The following is a 23,279-nucleotide window of genomic DNA, read 5'->3' as shown; positions in this document are numbered from 1 at the left end:
TCCCCCCCGCCCCCCCTTCTCTCCTCCCCTACTTTCTTTTCCATCTTTTCCCTTGTTCCTGGGTGACGGGGAGTTCGCACCGACGCATGTGCACCGACAGCCAACCCCAGCTGCTGTTATGTAAGAGAGCCCCCCCCCACACACCCCATTCACAGCCTCCATCCAGGGCACGATAAGGAGGCTTGGCTCGTTCTCTTTTTGCATGCAGCAGCAACGCTCACGTTCATTTAATCATCATCACGTTTCATCTTTTCTTTTTACAGCTCTTCAGATCGGAGATAATGAGACTGCGTCTGCATTGTGGGGCTGCAGCATCGCTTACACCTCACACAGTACTTTGTCACTGCATAAAAACAGAAAAGTGCGCTTTTCCATTACACAACAGGGTGTATCAGAGGTCTGGCAGTCAGAACGCTCGCTAAAAAAAACCATGAATTAGTGAGCACACTTTCCTTCACAGGGAAAAAAAAAGAATGTTTTTTTGTTTTTTTTTTACCTATTCTCTTCTGATCCATGATGTCAAGCTCTGGTTCAGTGTAAGGCTTGAGCTCGTCCTCTTCAAATCCTGCATTGATCCATCGATCCTTCATGATTTGCTGCAAAAACAAAGTGAGACAATTAAGAGGCTGACTGGTGCCCAGTTTTCTACACAAACACAATATACCAACACATAAACTTTCATTCATATTTTTAATAAAGCATTTAACACCTCACTGAAAGAACTAAAGATCAAAGTGAAGCGTATCGCATGTGGTCTCACTGCTGCAACATCCATATTGAACTGTGCTGCATCTCATTTGTTTGCACCTTTATTTTTAATTTGCAGCTGATCAATTGCTCTCCGGGGTTTGGTTTTTTTCGGTCAGAACCGAGCCAAACTAATTATCGCGCTCTGATGTAACTGCCATAATCCAGGTCAATCATGTGGCATCTGAGGCCAACAGATGTGATCCGCAGAGCCGAGCCAACAACATTTGATTTAATTCACTTATAGTCAGCTCAAGAGAATTCGGCAAGATGCAATAAAGCCGTCTCGTCATTAAAGGCGAACAAAAGACGGAAACCGGCTCTTTGATTAAAACGGCGAGTTGAGAGCTCGTACGCCAAAAATACTCTAGAAAGAAAATGTTTTATATGCAAATGATTTACCGCCGAGAGAGAGTAGGGCAGCTAAAAAAGATGATCGTTAACACTTTGATTGATCTGTGGAACAATTCGCTGTGTCCTCTCTGCCTCTTACATCAAACACTTGGGTTATTTTAACCTCAGCAGATGTTCCAAGTGAAATAAAATGTCTAAATATTTCCACTATTATCCGGTCATAAATTGTGGAAAATTCAATTGCGACGGGTTTTTGTTTAATGGGAATCTGTCCGGACATTTTTGATACAATATGACTTTGTTAAGAGGCCACACGCTGAAACGTGTTGCTCTCAGGTAAATGTTTTTTTTATACGACTAGTGGTGCTGAAGTTTTGACATTGAGTCGACCTTCATTTGCATCTTAACGTTTTGCAAGGAACTTTTGGTTTGTTGCATTTCTAACATTGTTTTTAAGAGTTGTCCTGATCTTTTTAACAATGCATTTGTATCAAAGAGGCAAGTTTACTTCCCCCAGTCAGCAGCTGTAGTGATTTTCAGATTTGACATGATAAACACGTCAGCTTCTATAATATGATGCACTGCTTTCCAACCAAGAAATACAATGCTGCTCATGTTAATGCATCATAACAACAATTACCCATTTAAATAGTACAGTATTTAGGAAAGACTACTTTTACTTTTGATACTGTGAGGATAGTTTGCTAATAACGGGGCTGCAAAAGGCTGGATATTTTCTTGATTGGTTCATCTATTGACATAAAAATTGCCAGAGATGATCAATCTATTATCAAAACAGTTGCAGAGGCAGTGAAAGTAAAACTAAAGTTACTCCTATGCATCATGTGGAATTCCCTTTATTGAAGTAAGTGATGTGAATTATTGTTTCACCACAATGACTCAGCAGAAACATTTACATTATCTTAAACACATTATGGGTTCTAGTCTCCCTGGTCTCCTTTAAACGAGGTTCACCCCTTGAACTCTGCTGTACTTCCTCCTGGTAATGACGCATACTTCACTAATCATGCGCTCCCCTGAGCACGTTGAGGTATCCTCGACTCACAGATGAAGGCACAGAAAAGACAAATTTCAGTACAAACACACGCGCACACACACACAAAAAAAAAATGACGATGTATTATTCATGGTTACAACATCAGAAGAAAAGAAGGAGGAGAGTGTGGGCCGGGCGCACACAGAAAACAGGACACCGTGGGCGTCAGAGGAGATGATGCAGTGGGGAGATGCGGGGACCGGGAGGGGGGGAGGGGAGAGGAGGGGTGTGCTGCTGGAGAGGTGGAGGATAGATGACAACTCTCCGATGGTGCAGACGTGCTGGGGGGTTCAAAGTAGTAAGAGGTATATTTACATTTTCTGCGTCCTCCCTCACCTCGAGAGTACCCCGCTTGGCCGGGTTGAGCACCAGGAAGCGCTTGAGGAGGTTCTCGCAGTCTGTCGACATGTAGAACGGGATGCGGTACTTCCCCCTGAGCACACGCTCCCGCAGCTCCTGCAGAGAGGCAACAAGGACGGACGAAAAACACAGAGACGTGACTCATCGGTGTCGGAAGGACGAACATACGGATCTCAATTCAGAGCTACAGGAAGTGGGGATCGGGGTCTAACACCTTGCAAATGCTTTAACTTAATATTAATAGACTCCAAATTTGGCCTCTAACGCACGAGAGCTGATAGTTCAGGAAGTTTATTATATTGCATGAGCCCTTATTGTGACATCATGCTGCCACGAAGGGAGAGCAGCTTTCTGATCTCAGCGTTGGGACCAATCTTCAGTAATTTTGGCAAAATATTTGTACTTAATCCAAAAAAGTCAAATCTGCTGCTTCCAAATGATGTCTGGGATTATTTCTCAGCTGTCGTGATCGCCGCACGCGCGCGCACACACACACACAGAGAGAGAGAGAGAGAGAGACAGAGAGAGAGAAACAGAGAGAGAGAGAGAGAGACACACACACACACACACACACACACACACACACACACACACACACACACACACAGTCCCACCTTCAGGTTCTGTCCATCGAAGGGCAGCGAGCCGCTGACCAGCGTGTAGAGTATGACCCCCAGACTCCAGACGTCCACCTCCGGCCCGTCGTACTTCTTCCCCTGGAAGAGCTCTGGCGCCGCGTACGGCGGAGAGCCACAGAACGTGTCCAGCTTGTTTCCCATCGTGAACTCGTTGCTGAAGCCAAAGTCGGCGATCTTGATGTTCATGTCCGCATCGAGGAGCAGGTTCTCCGCCTTCAGACAGACACACATCAGCTTGTCAACTACTGCACATTTGTTACGTATATTATTTAGAAGGTTTAAGAATGAAACGACTACGTCTTAGTACACTTAATGAAGTTAAGTCGAAAAAAATCCAAAGAAAATCTATTTACCGTAACATAAAACAGAGAAAATATCTTCATATTCCAGAAGATAATGGAAGAAATTGTATTTTAAGTTGATATTTATCCATTTAATTTGCAACAATTCAGTCATTATTAAATGTATTATCTTTGAAAATTCTTATTGTTTAAAACGATTTCAAATTATGAGTTTTAGTATGTAGTCTTTTTCCTTTATTATTTTGCTATCACTGTTCTTTGTTATGTCTTTGTATTGAAACCCATTATTTCCTAGGTTTTATATGTGTTTGTTTGGACCCCATTGAAAATGAGAAAATGCACCTCAAAGATTTTATCCAGGGATATAATACATTTAAATGTTAATTTTAGTTACTTAAAAATCAATCCACTAACCATTTCAGCTGCAACTTGCGTTACATAATCAGACAACAATCCGTTCCTTATAATCATGTGCAGGGAAACGGTTAACGTCTCCTTTGTGAATGAAACTGAAGGCTTCGACTCAAACATCTGCTCGTTGCTCACATGTAGCTGCAGGCGAAAGACTAATTAGGAAGCCGAGACGGAGAGCAGAGAAAATCTTCCATCCAGCCGAAGCTTCGAACTGACACCCCGAGAGGCTTCCAGCTGCACGAGGCGGTAAACAACACATCAACAACGTGGCTGACCGTCATCAGGGCGAGAAACCAAACCCAATCTCAGCGGGTGACACTGCTGAAGCCACAAAGAGCAAAGTGTCCGACACGCCTGAGGGAGTGTGAATCGCTTGGTGGATAAAATGCAACTCTTCGACATGACACGCGACATGTGGACACACGCGCACGCACACGTATCGTCTGCGTGCGCGGAAGCAGAAAGAAGAGCCTGCCCCGTGCTGCTCGCTCATCTCCCTCCTCATGGATCATTGATGAAGCTCCACAGAGGAAACACTTCAGACCTGCAGCTGCCAGCGGAGCAGATATGCGGGCCTCTCTGCGCACCGGTGACTCCCACTGACGCCGAGATAAAAATACAGGAGCATCAATATTTATATCCGGAGAAAGCAGAAAAGGAAAGAGTGTCGCGGCTGCAAAAAAAAAAAAAAATTAAATGGAGGAGCTGCGTTTAAGCGCTACAACATGACGATGTGGTGGAGAACATGTGAGCAAACTCAGAGGGCCGTTTATATACACACACACACACACACACACTGGTGCAACGATAAGATTGAAGGTAGTTGTACGGCCGAGGAGACGGTGAGAAAAGGGGCGACGATGAGCGACGTCAGAAAGCTCAGGCAGGAATTAAGACACGGCGTGTCGGAGTCGTCGGCGGGAACATAAAATAATCATACGACACGTTGCGTGACCTTTTCTATCCAATTTGAGTCGGATGTAATTAGCCTCAAAAGGTGGAGACATTTTACTAATTAAAGCTGTGGATATTGATACACATGAATGCTATCAACACCTGTCTGCCACATCAGCATCTTCGATGTGAAGCTGCTGCAGACAACAAAACGTACGTTTGTATCAGTCTGTGATGTTAATAAAGAATTCATTCACGTTTTCTTAAATTATATTTACATGTTTTCTTGCAGTAGCATTTTCATTCATGCTGATTATTTATAAGAACCTATATGGTGATTTCTAATTTACTGTTATGTGTATTTTCAGGTGTTTTTGAGAGTTAAGTTTGTTGTTTAAAAAAAAACAAGAAAAAAAAAAACATTTTTCAGCTCTCGTCTTTGTTCTAATTTCTTTTCAAAAACTTTAAAAATAAGCTGCACGTTTATACACAGAACAAATATGTGAAATCTATTTAAATTTTGTTTTGCTCTTGACATTTTCCCGCACGTCGGCTGTACCCTCGATGGCGACTGCCTGATGTTTGCGTGCACACTTTGCTCTTTGCATTCTGCTCTATTCAAACTTCCCTCAGCGAAGAGCGGGTTGCCTCGGCCTCTTCCGAGGTCATTTCCTGATGCTCCTGATCGGAGTCCTATTCCAGCGCGAACTCACCTTGAGGTCTCTGTGAACAATGTGCTTCTGGTGGCAGTACTGCACCGCCGACACGATCTGTGCGAAGAAGAGAAGACAAGCGGGGGGGTTTAGTTAAATGTCTGGTGTTGTGTTCTCAGGCTGAGATAAAGGATGTGGCGGAGGAGTAGATGTGGTTGAAACTAACAGGAAAGATAAAACGAACAGAAGGTGAAACTAAAGACACCAGCCGAGTGAGAAAACAATGTTTCCTCTGTAGTGGTTCTACCGTACATTCATCTGTGTTCCAGGTTGAGTAAGACTGTAAAACAATCACACCCGCTTGTGCTGCACAGCTTCTGTTTTGTTTTTTTTTTGCTTAACCAATAACAAAAATATATATATACAAGTTTTCCTTTTTTACTGAATACAATATGTTTAAATCTTTCCTGCTCAGAACTAAACAAAAACTGGAAAAATGAGACCAAAACATCTCTGTAAACGCACATCTGGTAAAATGCTGTTTTCATCATCAAAACAGAAAATAAAAATGGCCAAAACTAAAGTCACAATCGCCTTAAACATGTTAAACATGCAGATCAACATGTGCTTATTGTTGCATTAAACACAGACTCCTCTCAAAAGCCACGAAAAGCAATTGTTTTTTTCGCTGAACTTCCTGTTAGAATATTTCTCGACATATTTCTTGTAGCACAAATCATTTCAGTGTATTTTGATCTAAATCAGATGATAATCGATGTGGGTTCAGTTACAGTATGTTGCCATGACAATGTTAATCAAATCTGATCTAAACACAGCCCCAACAGCCTAAAATGAAGCGGATACACTGAGTTTTTTTTGAGTGTTAAACTCTTAATAAATCACACTTAAGGGGTGATTTTTTTTTTTCCTCTCTAAACTTTAAATCGGTGAAGTGTTCGGCTTGTTTCTGATCTTCACGTTCACTGGCTTGTTTGTGACAGTCATTGAGATGTGAGTGATGGGGAAGAAGGTCGGTTTGGACACCTCTCATCAGTCTTTCCACAACAGAGACGTCGCCGCCCTCCGAGGTAGGACGGAGGACGGCGTCCTGTCTGAAGCAGAGCCGGGAGCAGAGGTGTGAAACCGGGACACTGCAGGGGGAGAAAGCTGGGTACCTGTCTAAATTTAGCTCTGGCCTCTTTTTCCTTCATTCTTCCGTGTGCTACCAGGTAGTCGAACACCTCTCCTACAAGAGAGAGAGAGAGGGAGAGGGGGGTGGGTTAGACAAAGAGAAAGTGCAGTAAGAGCAATGAACGATAAAGAAAACGCTGAGATGCAAAAAAATAAATAAATGAATTACAACTTGTAAAAAAAATAAATAAATAAATAAAACAGATAGAAAACAACTTTTCAACACAGCTGGCCTGAACCGTCCCCCATGTGCACGGTTCGAGGGCGTTTCTTGTCCATATTGAGACGAGCTTGACGCCGCGTTCTCCACACTGAGCCTCTCCTGGAGGCACAAAGCTGCGTGCGTGTGCGCACGTGTGTGCCCATACTCCGGCAAAAACAGGATCTAAACAAAATAATGAGCAACAGAACCTGCAATCGTCGACACCCTCCCACTCTCTCAGCGCTGACCTGAAGAGGCGGACAGAGTGTACGTTTCTGTGCTGCGGAGTCCGAGAAAAGCATCAATTCGTCGGCTGCTCTCTGACTCAGCCGCTAAAGACAGAATGAGGCAGCTAACACTTTGCATGTCAGAGTTAAAGGGCAGACCATGTGCTGCAGATGGGGATGGGATTAGGTAACAAAACCAAAAAGCAGCAAGAAGAGTAATTTAGAGCTTTAGAAATGACAGGAACGGCCGGGTTTGAAAACAAACGGGAAAAATAAATAAATTGGACAATACAGTCGTTTATGAATTTAAAGTGCAAGCTTGAAATCCTGATTTCATGATTAAATAATCCAGAGGCAACTTCTTGAGTCACATTTCCCAACAACAACAACAACAAAAAAAAGACTTCATACAGCTCTGAAAACTGTTCACAATAAGCTGACATCAGCACAGGGAGATATTATAGACAACATTTATTTCCCCACACGTATACTTGTGCATAAACGGCTCACGATTATCGATTAATTCCACCATTATGTCTCAAAATAAACAGGTAATGAAAATGAGCATAACGGGTCCCCTTTAAAAAAAAGTCAGTTGTAAAGTTAGATGCTGCTTAATGCTAACGACGAGCTAACATGCTCAATAGCCATGTTAACATGACAACGCAAAGTAACCGGGTATAATTACAATTTATTTCATACCAACATTTGCTAATTAGCTCTGAAACAAAGTACAGCTGAGGTGGATTTGAAACTCTTCCGTTTTGTTCTTACTTTAGATTTTTATTGAAAAGGCCTGAAAGAATCATGTGAGTTTATATGTTCAATATTCCTCTAAAGTGATGCAACGTGTGAAATTGTTGGGTTCTGTTGGACAGACTTTAGTACGTTAAGTGCCCCGAGATGACTTATTGCTGTGATTTGGAGCGATATAAATACGATTTAATTCAATTGCAATGTCTGATTTCCTGGAGCGAACCACGCGGTGCTGGATGAGGTCGGGAGGAGAAATGTTCCGCGCTGCACCGCGACGCGTCGCTTTGAGACTCCGCCTGACTTCAGAGAGAGAGAAAAAAAAAAAAAAAAGAAGAAGAAATAAATCAATGCGCTAACGCGATTTACTCCTCGAACAAGCAGGTCTTCGCAATTTGTCGCCTCTGCTTGGACCCGAGCAATCGATGGCACGAGGCTTTAAGGTCATCAAGCACCATGTGTGTGACGCCGCGTTATGGCAGAAATTAGAAAAGAAGAAAAAAAAAAAAAGTTTCCTATTAGAAAACCTTCAATAGGCAAACTCATCGATGGAAAGAAGCTGGAGCTCCTACAGTTGGATAAAAATAAAGAATCCTGTTGTTGTTGTTGGTTTTTTTTGGGAGGGGAAGCGTGTTAGTGATGTGTGCACATTAGTCCTCCATACTGCAGTTGATGAGCTCTCCTCATTACTCTCCCTCATTTGCTGTAGCATAAAGTCCCTCAATGAATTAGTGAGGACATAAAGTATGCAGCATGATGTGCAGGTCTATATAAGAGGAGGAACTACGCTCATCATTTAACTAAGTGGAGGAAGTGCGTTCACATCCGAGCGACGCCGAACACATTAAATTAATAAACGTGCTGATGCTCAACATCACAGAAACTTTTGGTTTTCACTTTGAGATGTGCAGAAACCTCAGAGCTGATGGCAGCTGAATGAAGATGGTTTTAATACCAACATTTTTGCTCTGCCGAGTACGTAACAGTATTCTTGAACATTTTTCCTTTCAGGTACAAGTAGAGTCTGCAGATTATATGCTGCTGCTCCCCAAGATATATAAATTATTAACATGCACATTTATCACATTTGGTTAATAAATTATACTTGGGACCTTGGGAGAGGCCCACTTTCTACCGACTATGCATCTGGTGTGCAGCAGCTGTTGTTGCAAGTGTTTTTCCTCCACATCTTTTTGTTTGAAAGTTTTATTTTAAAAATGTGAACATAATCAATTGCGTCACGTTTCCACTTCGGGGTGAGCGCAGCGGGCTCCCGGTGAGTCGAGGAAATTCAGATGTACTTGTACTAAAGCTTAAAATGCATTTTTAGTCAACTGCAAAGCGGCTGAGGTACTGCTAACAGTACACAAAAATTAAGAGTCGATATGTTCTTTGGTTTAAGAGTTATAAATTGTCTGATTTTGGCAAAGATGAGAAAACTAATTAAATGCATTAAATCTTATATCTTATTTTGATTTTTTTTTTTTTTTACATTTAAAAGCATCTAAAGTCCAATAAATTGGACAGAGAGCCTCAACACCATCAATGAAAAGAGACTCTGAACTCTCAAGTATGAAATAAATGCAGTTTCAGCTTTACAACTGCACAGAGTGCCGCTGGCTTCCTCTCTCAATACTGAGGACACGGTTTGAATAACCTTATTGATCCGTCAGTGGACTCGGAGCTTACTTTCAGAGTGGGCTGAACAAACGATCGACCCGAACAGTGCGAGCGGAGAAGTAACGAGTTCTGACCGCAGGACTGACGAATGAGATGTGAAGTGCGAGTTAACAGGTTGTACAAGATTTATAAAAAAAATTAAAAAAAATAAATCACAGTGTGAACAGCTTTCAGCCGAATCCTGCTCGCATGCTGCAGCTGATAGACTTGAGACAGATTTCCGTTCCAGAAGTGCGACATAAATAGCCCCGACAGCGATTTTTCACAAGGCGTACCAAAACAAGGAAGTTTCTCTGCTGCAAGTCATATTAAGACAAGTTGGACCACACTTTGTTTTTAATAACGGCAACAAAACGTGAATTATGTTATCGGCGTCTCACCTCCGCTGGCGTACTCCATCACCAGGTAGAGCGTCCTGTCCGTCTCAATCACTTCAAAAAGCTTGACTGGAGGAGGCGGAGACACAGACGGCGAGAGAGGAAATTATAAATTCAATTATGTGGAAAGATGGTGGCGATTCAGACAGAGGCATTAATGAATTCACGGACATGAACATGAAAAATTGTTTCCAAACAGACGCCCGGAGTTACGTACGTACGTGTGTGTGTGTGTGTGTGTGTGGTGACCATGTAAGCTCAGTACAGTCGAGCTCAATATTTAACATACAGTCCTAAAGCTGTGTTTTTTTTTCCTGCAGCGTGTTCAGCTTGCTGATATGAAAGACTGTGATGAGCAGCCGAGAGCCACACTGCTAAATATAGACAAGGTGGGATGAAGACAAAAGCGCCGGTGAGCACCCACTATCACCCTGGTAATTATAACCACATTTCTGGAGAGAAAATCATGGAGTGTGGGGAAAGGAAATGAAAAATAATTAGCGGGGAATCCCGTCTCTGTAACTGAACGCACAACGGCGGGCTTGTCTGATGTGTGTTTTATGGCATTTACATGTGTGCATGTTTGCTTCTGTAAGTAAAAGGGGGAGAAAAAACCCCACATATATACACATAGATAGATATATATCAACTTCGTAAGTGCATGTTAATGCTGACGGACGGTGGCGCTCAGACGAATAGCCAATTTAATATGTCGAAGGAGAAAAATAATCAGCTACCACATTGATAATCAATTAGTTGTCAACAAAAAAAACATTTTATTTTGAAAGTTTCAAAAAAAGTTTAGATTTCCTGTCTTTTTTTTCCCCATGTACTTTTCCTGTTTTGTTAACTGCCTTTTTAAAGTATCATTATCATGATTAGTATAAGTAGCTCAAAACCAGCAATCTGCCTTTTCTGCTACCAAGTTCACGTTCAAGCTCTCAACAGCTGAGGTTTTTGTAATATTGGCTTCTTGTTGCTGCAGCGGTTTGGTGTTTGTTGGTATTTCCTCTTGCAGACAACTGGGTGATGCCAAACTTTGCTGCTGCTCTAAGCAGCGGGCTCCCTCTCTTCTTCAACGATCATTTTTCTAACGTTGAGCTCGGCATGTCAACGGTACTAGTCGTCACTTTTAGCCCAATATTTTCAAACGCGTCAATTCCGACGTGTGGAAATTCACATTTATCTCAGATCCTGAACTATTAAACTCTTAATATTCATGTGAACAGATGAAATAGTTTGTGCGAGATCCACTTACCTATATTGGGATGATTCAAGATCTTCATTATTCTAACTTCTCTGAAGAGCTGAAAATATAAAGAGAGAAACGTGGCGTTTATAATTCACTCTGCAGATTTCAAAAGTTTGAACTTCGACATTTCAGCTGATAGGAAAAGTTTTCTCACATCAAACAAATAAGGACTTCAGGAAAGCACATAAATAAGCCGAAAGACTTGAATAACCACATCAGTAATAAAAAAAGAAAAAAGAAAATTCTTATTTCAAGTTAAATTAATTCAGCGGCACACAACAGCTGGTTTCTTACGATTGTCCCTGAAAACTGTTTGGAAAAGAACCATCTCTTCCAAAAAAAAAATACTCGACGGGTGACTGGATGGACCGTCTGTGTGTCACTGGCTAATTTGAACCAATCAGATTATTGTTGCTTCTCGCTGTCGTCACACCTAAAACGCGTAGCTGAGCGAGCAGTCAGTAGTTCTTCATCGGAAGCCGACTGATCCAAACACACAACTCGAGGCCCGACGAGCTGCATCATGTGATCGTCTGTGATCTCTGGAATCCATACAAGGCGAGTATGCGCGGCGCTCTGACACGTCAGTTACTTACAAAGCAGGATTTACAGCATTTTTCAGCTCATACATGCAGCGTACAGAATGCTACATCGGCTGCTTTACGAAGGCAACTCTTGGAAAACAGTTTTAAAGCATTTTAAGACATTTAAATTGCTATTCATAACATGCATCAATAATTCAGCAATTCACACGTCTTAATAAAAACCCTACCAAAACTAATTTGGGTCATTTTGGGGAACGGTTTGGTTAAATTACAATGCCGGATATGAATAAAAAAAATAAATAAAAATAAATAAATAAATTAAAAAAAAAGTTAAATCAACATGGAACCACGTCTCTCTCAGGTCAAGGCATCATCTCAAAATGTCAGACCTCTCATGAATCACAAATAAAACCTCAAGACCTTTAAAGTCAAATTTAAAACCCTTAAGGTTCCCTGGATGTCAGATCTTTCCGGTCCCGCTCGCATATCCTGAGGAGAGAACGCGTAGCGAAGTTCCCCCATCAACACGGCTGTCCTTATTCTTAGCTCACTCCTATTCTTAGACGGTTCATAACGGGAGATGTTGGGTTCACAAACCCAAACGCAGAGTCCCTGCGCTCGCCAACATCAACACATTTAGTCAAGGAAATGTGACCATTTAGTCACGACAACAGGAATCCCAGCGACACCGCCGCGGTTCGAACCAGATGCTCGTTCAGTTAAACATGCGGCGCCGCATCGCCTCACTTCACGCTAATAAGAAGACACTTGGTTGACACACGCTCGCTTCTCCCGTCAGCATTCAGAGGGACCAGACCAGCAGATCTCTAACGGACAGAAATGCTTTTTAGCGCTCCGCCGCGAGAGGCAAAGTGCGCTGGGCGACATTTATTATTGATACGCTGTTAACTACACCTCGTTCTCTTCCTCCCTCCATAAAAAAAAAAAAAAAAAAAAAAAAAGTTATCAATCTTTCATGGGGTGGGAGTAGGCGCAGTGTGCTGGTTAGCCGACTGACGAACAACTCGTAGGACCGTGAAGTATGGAAACACAAAGACTCGGAAATGCCTGCATTTACCACATCCATCCATCGGCTACCCAACTGTTCTGTATTGTCTTCATCAATTCATGTATTTAGAGGATTATTTTACTGCAAGTCAAAAAAAATTATAATGCATAAAATGCCCAAAATAGGGACCTCATAGACAAAACTGACAGATCACAGCTGACAGACGATGCCAACACAATAAAACCTTGTTTATTTGGGGCTTTTTGCTCATTTATCCTGCTGATACCCAGCTGCTTTTTGGGAATAATATACGCTATATGAAGATCAATAAATGTATTAATTATTTGAATAATCAATAGCACACTTAGCTGAGCTCAAATTTAGGTCAAAACATCCAAAGTATCAAATACTCTTGCTGAACATGTTCAGTTACTCAAAGTATAAATGAATTATTAAAACTGCCAAATTCTGTTTTTTTTTTCTGTTGATCAACTGATCAGGGGAAAAAAAAAAAAAAAAAATGTCAGCAGCATCTTGGACATCTTGGTAAGATAGAAAATGGTTGCTCGTTCGGTCTAATTTATCTCAGCAGGGAGGGAAATAAACAATTTCAGTAAAGCGAGGAGAGTCTGAGCAACAGACAACAAACGTTCACTGACAGTTTGGAACCCGCAGATCCACCGGGTCTGATTGTGATGAAAGGGTTCTGGTACCGAACCCTCGCCTGCTGGTGTCAGATCCAGAACGGTTCTGTACGCCGAGCTGCCTGAACACACACACACACACGACAATGTGAGGTGTTTGTTGGCTTTCATGTGTCATACTGACCCCGCTGCCCCGGCAACCAAGTCTGTTTTTTCTCGTGTTACATCCTCTGAGCTGACTGTGATGCAGGTGTTTTATGTCAGTAGTTTGTTAAAAATTAAAAAAAAAAAAAATATGAAGTAGGTGCATCAGTTTGAAGCTTTTTAAGATGGCAAAAAAAAAAAAAAAAAAAAAAAAAAAAGTTTATGACTTCAAAACAGTAATTTAAACACCCAGATCGTAGTGAACTCCAGCTGTGGGAGGTACACAGACACGACATCTCGTTCCATTCCTGGTTCAGAGACAGCTGAGGGGTTAATTACGAACTCCAGTCAGCGAGGCATTCGGGAGTCGACTGCTTTGGAAACCGTGCTAACAAACTGAGCCAGAGCGAGTCTGGCTGCTGACGAGGAGGAGGAGGAGGAGGAAGAAGAGGAGGAGGAGGAGGAGAGGAGCCCTGGAGTGAGCTTGAGGTCTCCTCACTGTCATTACTCGCTGCCTGTGATCGCGCTCTGCCCATCATTATACTGAAAATACTCTCCTGAGCTCTCAGAAAGTACAGAGGAATAAATCTGAGCTGGTTTCCTGCGTGACAGTGGAAACCTCGTCGCTGCAGCTCGGAGAGGAACTTTATCTTTCCTGGTTGCTGGCAAGAAGCAGCGACTCGGCGCATATCTCTTCTCTCATTTGTCAGCGGCAGACATGTACCAATTTATTTTTCCTAACCGTGCGACTTTGTACAGTTTTTGGCGCAGTCTGTACTGTCCTACATAGCAGATCACGAGCCTTCAGACACCTGGGCGGGTTGGGAAACAACACGCCAACAAGAATATGGGAATACTTTGTCAGGTATGTTATGCAGTAAACAGAATTAGTGGAAAAACACGCGAGAGACGGCGGTGAGTCACCGCATAATACAAGCATTAGGTCGAACCTGCTGGTGATCCGGTCATGCCGCCGTAAACATGCACAGCTGTCGCGATTACGCAATCCGTCTTGTGATCGATCGCCAAATGACACACAGTTCGAAGAGTGAAATCAACGCCTACGGTCGACTTTCGCAAGTCCCGATCATAGTGGGAAAACTTTGGGTTAACACTGCCAAATACAAGTGATGTGCGGCTTGTAAACGAAACCCCGTGGGCTCAACATTAGATCACTTGCTGTGGTTTTTTTTTTTTTGTGGGTAAACTTTCATCCCACCAAGTTAGAGACTTTATGAGTCACAACTAATCAGATTACAGCCCCTGCAACATCAGCTAAGAACGGCGGATGTCTGTACACTTTTTGCAGCGACGGATCCCGCATGAACGTGAGAATCTATTCGGACAGCAGTTTTCCTTTGGTACATTGTGGTGAACTCGAGCTTCTGAGGGCAGTTATTTGTTCCCAGGAAAAGCTCAGAGGTTATTTCAGGTTTTATATGTGACTCTATTAAAAAGTCTATAAAGAAATGGCTTTCTGACATTTTTACTTTGACAATTTTAGCGGCTTGAAAACCTAAAACAATACAGTAGGTTTAAGGTTTTGTTAAATAAGCAATATACAGCAGAAAATTCTTCATCTTATCCAACAAGCTAGTGGCAGCTTTTTTAAGACTACATTTATGCTTTACTTTGTTTTTTTGACTATTTGTTGGGCAAAGAAAGTTAATTTACCAATTTTCTGATGATTTATCAACTCAAGAAATAATTGTTAGTTGCACAGTAGATATTAATCCCATTCTTTCACAGTTATTTAATAAAAGAAATGAAGATATGCTGAAGGCAAACATACTTTTTAAAAGATTTTGATGATAAACTGCACAGTTCGTTCCTGCAGGTCGAGAAAAGTTGTTATAAATAATGTTTAGGGCGTTAATAACAAGCTCTACAACCACTTCATGAAAAAACAGCTCAGCACTGGGAGTGGAGGTCGTCCAGATTTTGGCCGCCTGTGTTGACATTTAATCAAGACTTCCGACGTGTCGCACTCCCTCCACGACCTTTGACCGGCACGACCACGAGACCGTCTCAGCAGGTTGAATCGGGACGAGAGAGAGAAACGAAGAGAACGCGAGCCGGAAGCATGTTTGCCAGGAGCCCGGTGACAGATGTGAACGTCGACGCGGCTCCGCCAAACTATTAAGAACAGAGGCCGAAAATAAACATTCAGGCTTCAGAGACGATATCCCCCGCTATCAGCCTCTCGCCAATTCTTCCTGTTACATAAGAGGTCAGGACACAGCGGTGCTGGCTCTGATGCCGTTTCAGCCGCACCAGCTCAAAAGGTAAGCAGCAAGTAGAGAAGAACACACAAGATTCGGTCCTTTAAAAGCCATCAGAACCTGAACACAAGCCGCGATACGCAAATGTGGAGTTACCCGAGTACATTTAGTCAGATGTGTAAATGTCGTAAATGAGGTTTTCTTGTTTTTTTTTTCCTCATGGTCAACAATCACATGAATAGACCAAAACCAACAGTGTTCAGGTTTTCAGAATAATCCACCATCCTCAAGGCTGTCTGTGGCTCTCGGCTCCAAACCCATCGGCTCCCTTTTGAGGTTTTTAAATCTTTAGCAGTTTCCCTCGTCCTCAGTCTTCATGCTGAGCTCGTCAGGATTTTCTCATCTAACCTTTGGTTAAGTGAATTTCCCAGAAACTTGAATTACTCCTTTAACACAAGTAACCCAGGCAGATATGAGCCCTGCAGGATTAGGGTCTGGCTTCATAATTGAGCCGCTCGTCTAATCCATGTCAGGATTTCCTTCAACTCTGAATCTCTAAACGCATCAACCAAAAAAGGAAAAGAAAAAAAAACAACAACACACGAGTTAGTCTATAAATAGAAACGTGTGACAGGAATGGGAACATTTAACGTCAATCATGACAAAGTACTAAAAAGTATTTAAATGTGGTTTCTTTTCTTTATTTTTTTTACAGCACTTTCCAGTTCCTTAAAATAAACATTAAAGGAACTCTAAATCTCTCGTGGCACAGCAGGAAAAAAATAACCTGACAAACACCTAAAAGGAGAGTTTTTTTCTTTTTTCTTGATTGTGACAAAGCAGTAACCTAATAAAAACAAGGATTGCCAACAAAATCCTCACGCTTTGTGTTTCTGTGAACAACGCTGTCATGACTCAGTGTTTTTCTGTCACCGTAGTGTCACAGCCAACGCCAAAGGGCCCGGGCCTCAGAGATACAAAGGCCAGAATCAATGGAGCTTTGGAAAAACTGATGGAAAACCACTGGCCGACCGCTGAGAGGGACGAGGGAGAGAGAGAGAAGCTGGGCAGCGGGGGCTAGCTGAGCATCAACACCCGACATCATCGCTGTCATCAGCTCTGCTTCGTCCCCTCTTATTTGTCTGATCAACTTTTTTTTTTCTTTCTTTTTTTTTTTTTTTAAAGCCTCCGGAGCTGTAGCAGCCGAGTCGATATCACTGACTTCCCCGAAACCACTTCCAGGCCAAGAGACGGAGCCAAAACGCACAGCGTCACAGATCAAAACAACCAAGCACACACATCTCCCTTGCTAATGAGTGTACACACACACAAAAAAAAAAAAAAAGAAAAGAAAAGAAAAAGGAAGAAGTGAAACAGGGTTATGAGCAGCTCAATATGAACTCACTGACTTCAAAGTGTAACGTGAAACTGCTATTCACAGACCGGCAAAAGGAGCATTCAATCTCAAACGAAAGAAATTTACATTTTAAAAGAAAACCCGCTTCCTGATTTGGTTGATTTAACGAAGAAAACAAAACTGTCAAGAAAATGACATTTAGTTTCTTTCGGGAGGCTAGCATCTTTAAAAAAAAAAAAAAAAAAAAACCCTGTTTTCAGCAAAGAGGCATTCAATTGGGACAAATCTAAATCTTAGAAAAGCTTATAACCTTTTGAAAAACTTAAACTACTTTTACTTAAACCCGCCGCCAACATAGATACAATCACCTCAGGTTAAAAAGTCTTCATGCAAAATCAAAGTGGAACAGTCAGCATTAAGCTGCATCGTCTCCACTGCAAAAAGCCTCATACTGAGCCAATGTGGAGAAAACAAGCTCTGTCCCAGCATGCCCTGCTTCCCATTTACACAATTAATACTCAATCTGTTGTGCTTCATGAATTAGTAAATGAATTCTGCCACAGTGAGAGCATATAACAGGAGAGGGAGAGAAGAGGAGGGCAAATTACCTTCTGAAGGCTGTTTGGGTTCAACTGCGTCTTGTCTATTATCTTAATTGCCACCTGTGGAGAGAAAAAAAACAGAATTGAAACTGCGGTAAATGGGACATAACGGCCGAGGAGAGGTGTGAAGAAGAGGAAGTGAAATATTGCACCGAAAGAAAAAAAAGAAAAAAAGACAACAGCTGAGGAAAGAAAAGTGGCACTGAATGTGTTTTTCAAATGGGAACACGTTAGATAAACCACCATTTGATGACTTTAGAGCCAATCTGAAAGAGCAATGAGACAGTTTCAACGTCCTCTTTGACAGAAAAATATGGGAAAATGCAACTGCCGAATAATTAACAACAGAATCTGGAGGGGAAAAGAGCAGCATAGTTTCCCTAAATGTCGCAGGCTGTGTGAGGAAGAAGCTCGCTCTTTCTGTTCATCAATTATGAACAAATCAAATTCTCAGCAGCAACGACTTGCCCTGAAAACATCCATTAGTGCCAACTAGATTCAGAGCGCTGTCGGAGTATACGGCCGGGAGGACCGGCGCTTTGTTTGAAATTTTCCAGGTATAACCCAGTTTTGCTGCAGATACTAAAATAATACTTTCCTCGATATCTTACTATGAGAAACGCAAACATATTTTTCTACAAATAAATTCAACAAAAGAAGCTTTTAGAGAGTTAAAATTGTCCAGGCACAACAAAATGGTAAAAAAAAGAAAAAAAAAAAGAAGTATTGATTTAAAATCAGAGACGATCTAATCAAAGAACAGGTAAACAAGATTACAAATCTCATCTGGCATTCAATGGCAGCATTCAACAGTGTGATGGTCTGTGAGACTCCGTGCTGCAGGCACATTTGGGTCAGAGAGGTCGTGAAGAGGAAAAAGAAGAAACACAACAACAACAAAGCTTTTCCCACTTCATACTCTGGAAATTTAAAAGCTGCTTGACTTCAGGTTTGTTACGTGGCGAAGCGAAAACTCAAAATGTTCTCCATGAATTCATTTTGCGATGAGCTAGAAGTCCAAAAGGTCAGAGAAGCCACTACGTAGACTGAAACGGTGAACCGTCTCTTCGTCGCTGGTCTTAAGAGGCCGGCTTGTTCGTTTAGACGAAGAGCTGAAGCACATCCAAGACAACTTTTTTGGAGGTGCTGCACCGAATAAAGAAATCTTAACGGCATGAAAAAGGTGAGGCTGGTTGGTTGTTTTAATGTTGACATGGGAAACACAAACTAGCTGAAACGCCTGCAGTGGGGTTTTGTCTTTTAATAATAAGAAAAGCTTAATGAAGACGTAGATTGAATCGTAAAAATCTCGTAAACCTTTAAGCATGAAATTGAAAAGCAGAATATTATTGTCATGCATCATCAAGGCACACAAAACATGTTTTAGGGACAAGATTAAGTATGTTTTCAACTTGCAACATGTAATATCATTAAAATAATCTTATTATATTTTCATTTCATTATTCAAGGGGACTTCATTTGTATTCACTACAGAGAAAGGCACATTCCTGTCATCTGAAACTTCAGCAAACAACGATAGTTTGTGTTTTAGTGAGTGTGTGCCGACCTTGTTCTGTTTCATATTGAATTTAAAAAGGGTGGAATTTTAAAGATTTCCATCTTAAAGTAGTTAATAAAAAAACTTTCTTTTTTTTTTACCTACTTTGTTTCTATTAATTCAGAACCAGAGACGTTCTCGAACACATTTCCAGGGCTGTTGTTTGGGCTTCGGTCACGTGTCTACCAGCACGCAACCACGATGGGAAACAAACGTGAACCGGATTCGGGTGTTTCAGTGTCACCGTGCGTCTCACCTCTCTGCCGGTGAGCATGTGTCGGGCCAGTTTGACCTTGGCGAAGTTGCCCTTGCCGATGGTTTTGAGCAGCCGGTAGTTGCCGACGTGGGGCTGCTCATCGGAGCTGCGGGATCGCACGCCGGTCCGGGCCGAGCGCGTGCTGATCTCCTGACGCCCGTTACTGTGAGACGTGTGCTGTGGGAAGGACACGTTACGTTAAAGACGAGTGCAGGTTGTCCAATCGCTCTCACCGTCTGCGGGCATCAGTGGTGACTCATGTGGCACATCCACTTAGGCTCTGCAGGAAAAAAAACACTACTGATATTTTTAGTTCTGCATCCAGACAAAGAAAGTAAGCTTTTCTTCCACCGGCTGCTGAAATCTGTGCTTTCCAGGCACTTTCCCCGTTTCAACCGCAAAACATGAGAGCCTCAAAACCAAGGAGGAAGATATTACATTAACTGAAGGCAATGTTTGACCCCCTTTCTAATTTTCAATTACATGTCACTGATAATTCTGGTATCTACAAGAGATTTGATGATTAACCCTCAGATCCCCTAAAACCCACCGGCGGGTTTTAAAAATGACGCCATTTATCAGCCAGAAACTGTAAAAAATATAAATGATTGTTGGAGTTTCACATTTCTGATAGTCCTTTAAGTAATCATGTGCACACGTCACTGTCAGGAAAAACAACCAAATCCAAGCTTAAAATCGATTTATTCTACACATTTCACAAAAAAAAAAAAAAAAAAAAAAAAAAAACGGATTCATCTACACAAAAAATTAAGTGTTTGCACGATCCAGACTCTGTTAAGAAAATAATAAAGCGCAACTGGGAAGCCTTTAATGACTCGGCTGAGACCAACAGTCACATGACACCATTTTCGACCAAACTACCGGCTGAACCACAGAAGTAAGTATGGAAAGCACAGGAAGGGAGGTTTGTAGAGGCTGTGAAAATAGAAAAGTGTTAAACACGTACAACGTGTCAAATAAGTCTCTGACGAAATATGTCAGCTCAAAGTTAAAACGTCAAGTTAACATTCGTTTGATCTGAAATCCTGTATAAAGCCAAACGGATGAATTAAAACTTGTGGCTGCACACTCAGCTGATCGTAGATTAAAAGTTGTTTCTATTTTTCCTTCCCAGAAAGCTCTGGAAAGACTTGCCTGCACTTTTTAATGAAGGTCACATTCCTCTGCACGTCACTGACAATGTAACTGAAAAAATGTGACCATGTCGAAGGGCAGGAATCTGTACTGGTGTTGTCGACAGTTTGTTTCTTTAGATTTTTGCCTGATGTCTTCCTCATTTTCTTGCCCCGTTTCGAGTTGCCTCGATGCTTGAAAAGGTTTTCGACATACAAACTTGCAAAATAAAAAAAAAAATAAAAAAAATCAGCAATGGGAATGATGTCTTTCTGGAAGCAGGATGTAGAGCAGAGCACAACAAACTAACAAATGGGTCAGACAAAGATTTCTGAAAGTTAAACAGCAGTCATATACTGCTCTCATTACTTGTGGAAAATCCTGTTTGCTGGTTATCCATCATCATAAAAACTGCATAACAACTCTACGAGCACACGTAGTCTGACACAATCACAGTAGCCGTCTGTCCTGTGGTGTTTCAAACTAGAAAAAAAAAAGGAACCTAATTTGATGTGAAATGGAGAACAGGGACTGCTCAGGACACTTCAGGACTGCAGCAAACATGCAGAAACCCAATAAAATCTGCATTGTATCTTTATAGTGCAATCAAAGATGAACCGCTCAGTGGTGTTGGGATTTTATGGCACACACCTTTGACAACACCACTGATGCACTGATTGATTTTTTTTTTTTTGTAATTTTTTTTTTCAGGGGGGGTCTGTGCCCAAAGGCACCCCTCTGTGTCCCAACAACTAGTAAAGTAAAAAAAATAATTATCTGACAAATACTCGGTGCAGCCTCTGTATCGACTGACCAACCGATGCCTCATTAACGGTGGCGGCGCCCTCTGCCCCGCCCTGGCTCTAGTCCTCCCCTTCCCTCCCCTCCCCAACTGACCCCATTCATCCTACAGACAATGAAAGACCCACTGATGAAGGGGGGAAATTAACAAGCAGGGCATGGACTTTCATGCAACCCTTGAATTTTACATGGAGGTCAAACACAAAAAGCAAACAACATTGTCTCTACTTTTAAGTTTTCACTCCACAGAGCAGAAATTCAATTAACAAAAAAATAAATAAAAGACCTGCAGTTGTGGCGTAATTACTTCTATAGGATACGCAGATATTACACTTTCAAGGTAGGGCAAGGTCACAATAAACGTAATTAACACTGCCGAACATTAGAGAATCGCAAGTAAGAATATTTATAAATAGTTTTAAAGCGCCATAAACTTCAATAAGGTCACTTTAACTCTCGACCAAGTAGCACAGACACACTTTAAGTCACTACAGAAGTATTTTAGGACTTCTACAGTGATAGCAGTGAAGATAAAAATATCATCAACTAGGATAAGGTCACTGTTTAATACCACAGCCAGCTATGAAAGGAAAGCCTGTGGGAACATTATACAATTTTCTAAAATCACAGCCCATGGAAACAGCTACATTTATTACCACCATTTCCATTTTTCCAGCTGAAAAACTTCCTGTAAGAATTGTTTTTAAAAATCCACCCGTTTAATTTGATTCTTTCCTTTTCAGTGGTTACTCACAAGGCTGCGGTGTCTCCTGGCTGCCTGGGAGCCCGTCATGTTTCAGCAGGAAAACACTGCCCTGCTGATGATGCCCATAGAGACTCCCACAACACCAGATTTTCCCAACTCAGAGCCCCGATAACCACACAGAGACAGATAGGCAGACAGCAGGAGGGGGGACCGTGCTGATCCCAGTCAAGCTGGCTACAGACCGGCACGTCCAAACCGGAAGCCAGACCTTATCCTTTCAAAATAAACGCTTTCAGTCCAGTTACTTTCTTGGTGTCGAGGAGTCCAACCAGTTAGTCTGTGGCTTATTATCTTGAACTGATTCCAGGTCATTTAAAAAAAATTAAAAAAAAAACACTACAAAATGTCCATCACAACACCGTAGAGAACAAGGAGAAAGCAAATGTCTTGTCTTGTTTCGTTTGGCCAAAATCTAAACATATTCAATTTAGTTTAATTTCAACCAAATTATCAGCAATTAAAATGACCTAAATGAACAATTGCCAAACTAGTTGCCCATGTTAAATCAACTTATCATTGCAGCACTCATTTTTAATACGACTTTTGTTTTCATATTTGCCCTTGTGTCTTTCTGTGCCTGCAGGATCTTTATATAGCTACTAAAGTGGCCTAATTTCCCACGTGGGATCAATAAAATTGCCCCACATCTTATCCCGCTCAGTGTTCTGGTTGTGCAGTGCCTCTCCACCTGACTTTCTGCTGCTGCCCTGATGAGTCATGCAATTCTGATGATATCACATGTAGACATTATGTGTTTGTAGTTAGACAGGCGGGATACAGGCAGAGAAGGAATGTATGACAACGATAAAGCAAGACAAATGGGAGTGTGAAAATCACACGTCAAAAGTTTGGTAAATATAGATGGCAGCAAAAAAAGAATTTGTGAAACAGCTATACAAATAACCGATAACACATCTAGGAAAAGTACATTTTAGTATCTTAAAATTGAATTTTTCTTTTGCACAGGAGTCAATACTTGGTGGATAATATGACTAACACTTATGACCAATTAATAATTTAAATCATCTATCAAAAGAAGGTTTTGTCCGATTTTATATCTATATATCGGATAGGTATAACTGATGTTAATCTTTGCACGAATGATAGGTGCAGTTTAATCTCCGTTTTTGTGAATTTGGA

The 23,279-nt window shown here is 41.6% G+C and overlaps 1 protein-coding gene across 18 annotated transcripts in view; it reads right to left on the bottom strand.

Annotated features, from left to right (window-relative positions):
• The window catches only part of mark3a (MAP/microtubule affinity-regulating kinase 3a), a 45,313-nt gene that overhangs the window by 20,557 nt on the left and 1,477 nt on the right, over positions 1–23,279 (bottom strand). For 9 of the 18 annotated variants that reach the window (XR_011178850.1, XM_069160810.1, XM_069160814.1 and 6 more), the window contains exons 2-10: positions 19,439–19,615; positions 17,631–17,684; positions 11,108–11,156; positions 9,853–9,918; positions 6,595–6,665; positions 5,480–5,536; positions 3,133–3,369; positions 2,474–2,614; positions 497–596 (exon numbers count right to left, since the gene is read on the bottom strand). Coding sequence is in view for 17 of the 18 variants with exons in the window: in XM_069160810.1 (XP_069016911.1) it covers positions 497–596; positions 2,474–2,614; positions 3,133–3,369; positions 5,480–5,536; positions 6,595–6,665; positions 9,853–9,918; positions 11,108–11,156; positions 17,631–17,684; positions 19,439–19,615 (952 nt within the window). In the remaining variant the exon portion in view is untranslated. Of the gene's footprint in view, positions 1–496; positions 597–2,473; positions 2,615–3,132; positions 3,370–5,479; positions 5,537–6,594; positions 6,666–9,852; positions 9,919–11,107; positions 11,157–17,630; positions 17,685–19,438; positions 19,616–22,127; positions 22,240–23,279 lie in introns of those variants that run through there. The other 9 variants (XM_069160812.1, XM_069160826.1, XM_069160818.1 and 6 more) reach the window with 3 other exon arrangements.

This window comes from Embiotoca jacksoni, unplaced genomic scaffold, assembly GCF_022577435.1.
Source record: "Embiotoca jacksoni isolate LCO1_2020_lvr unplaced genomic scaffold, fEmbJac1.0.p SCAF_27, whole genome shotgun sequence".
NCBI lineage: Eukaryota > Metazoa > Chordata > Actinopteri > Embiotocidae > Embiotoca > Embiotoca jacksoni.
The sequence above is the reverse complement of the archived record's forward strand: the minus strand, read 5'-3'. Positions and strand labels throughout refer to the sequence as shown.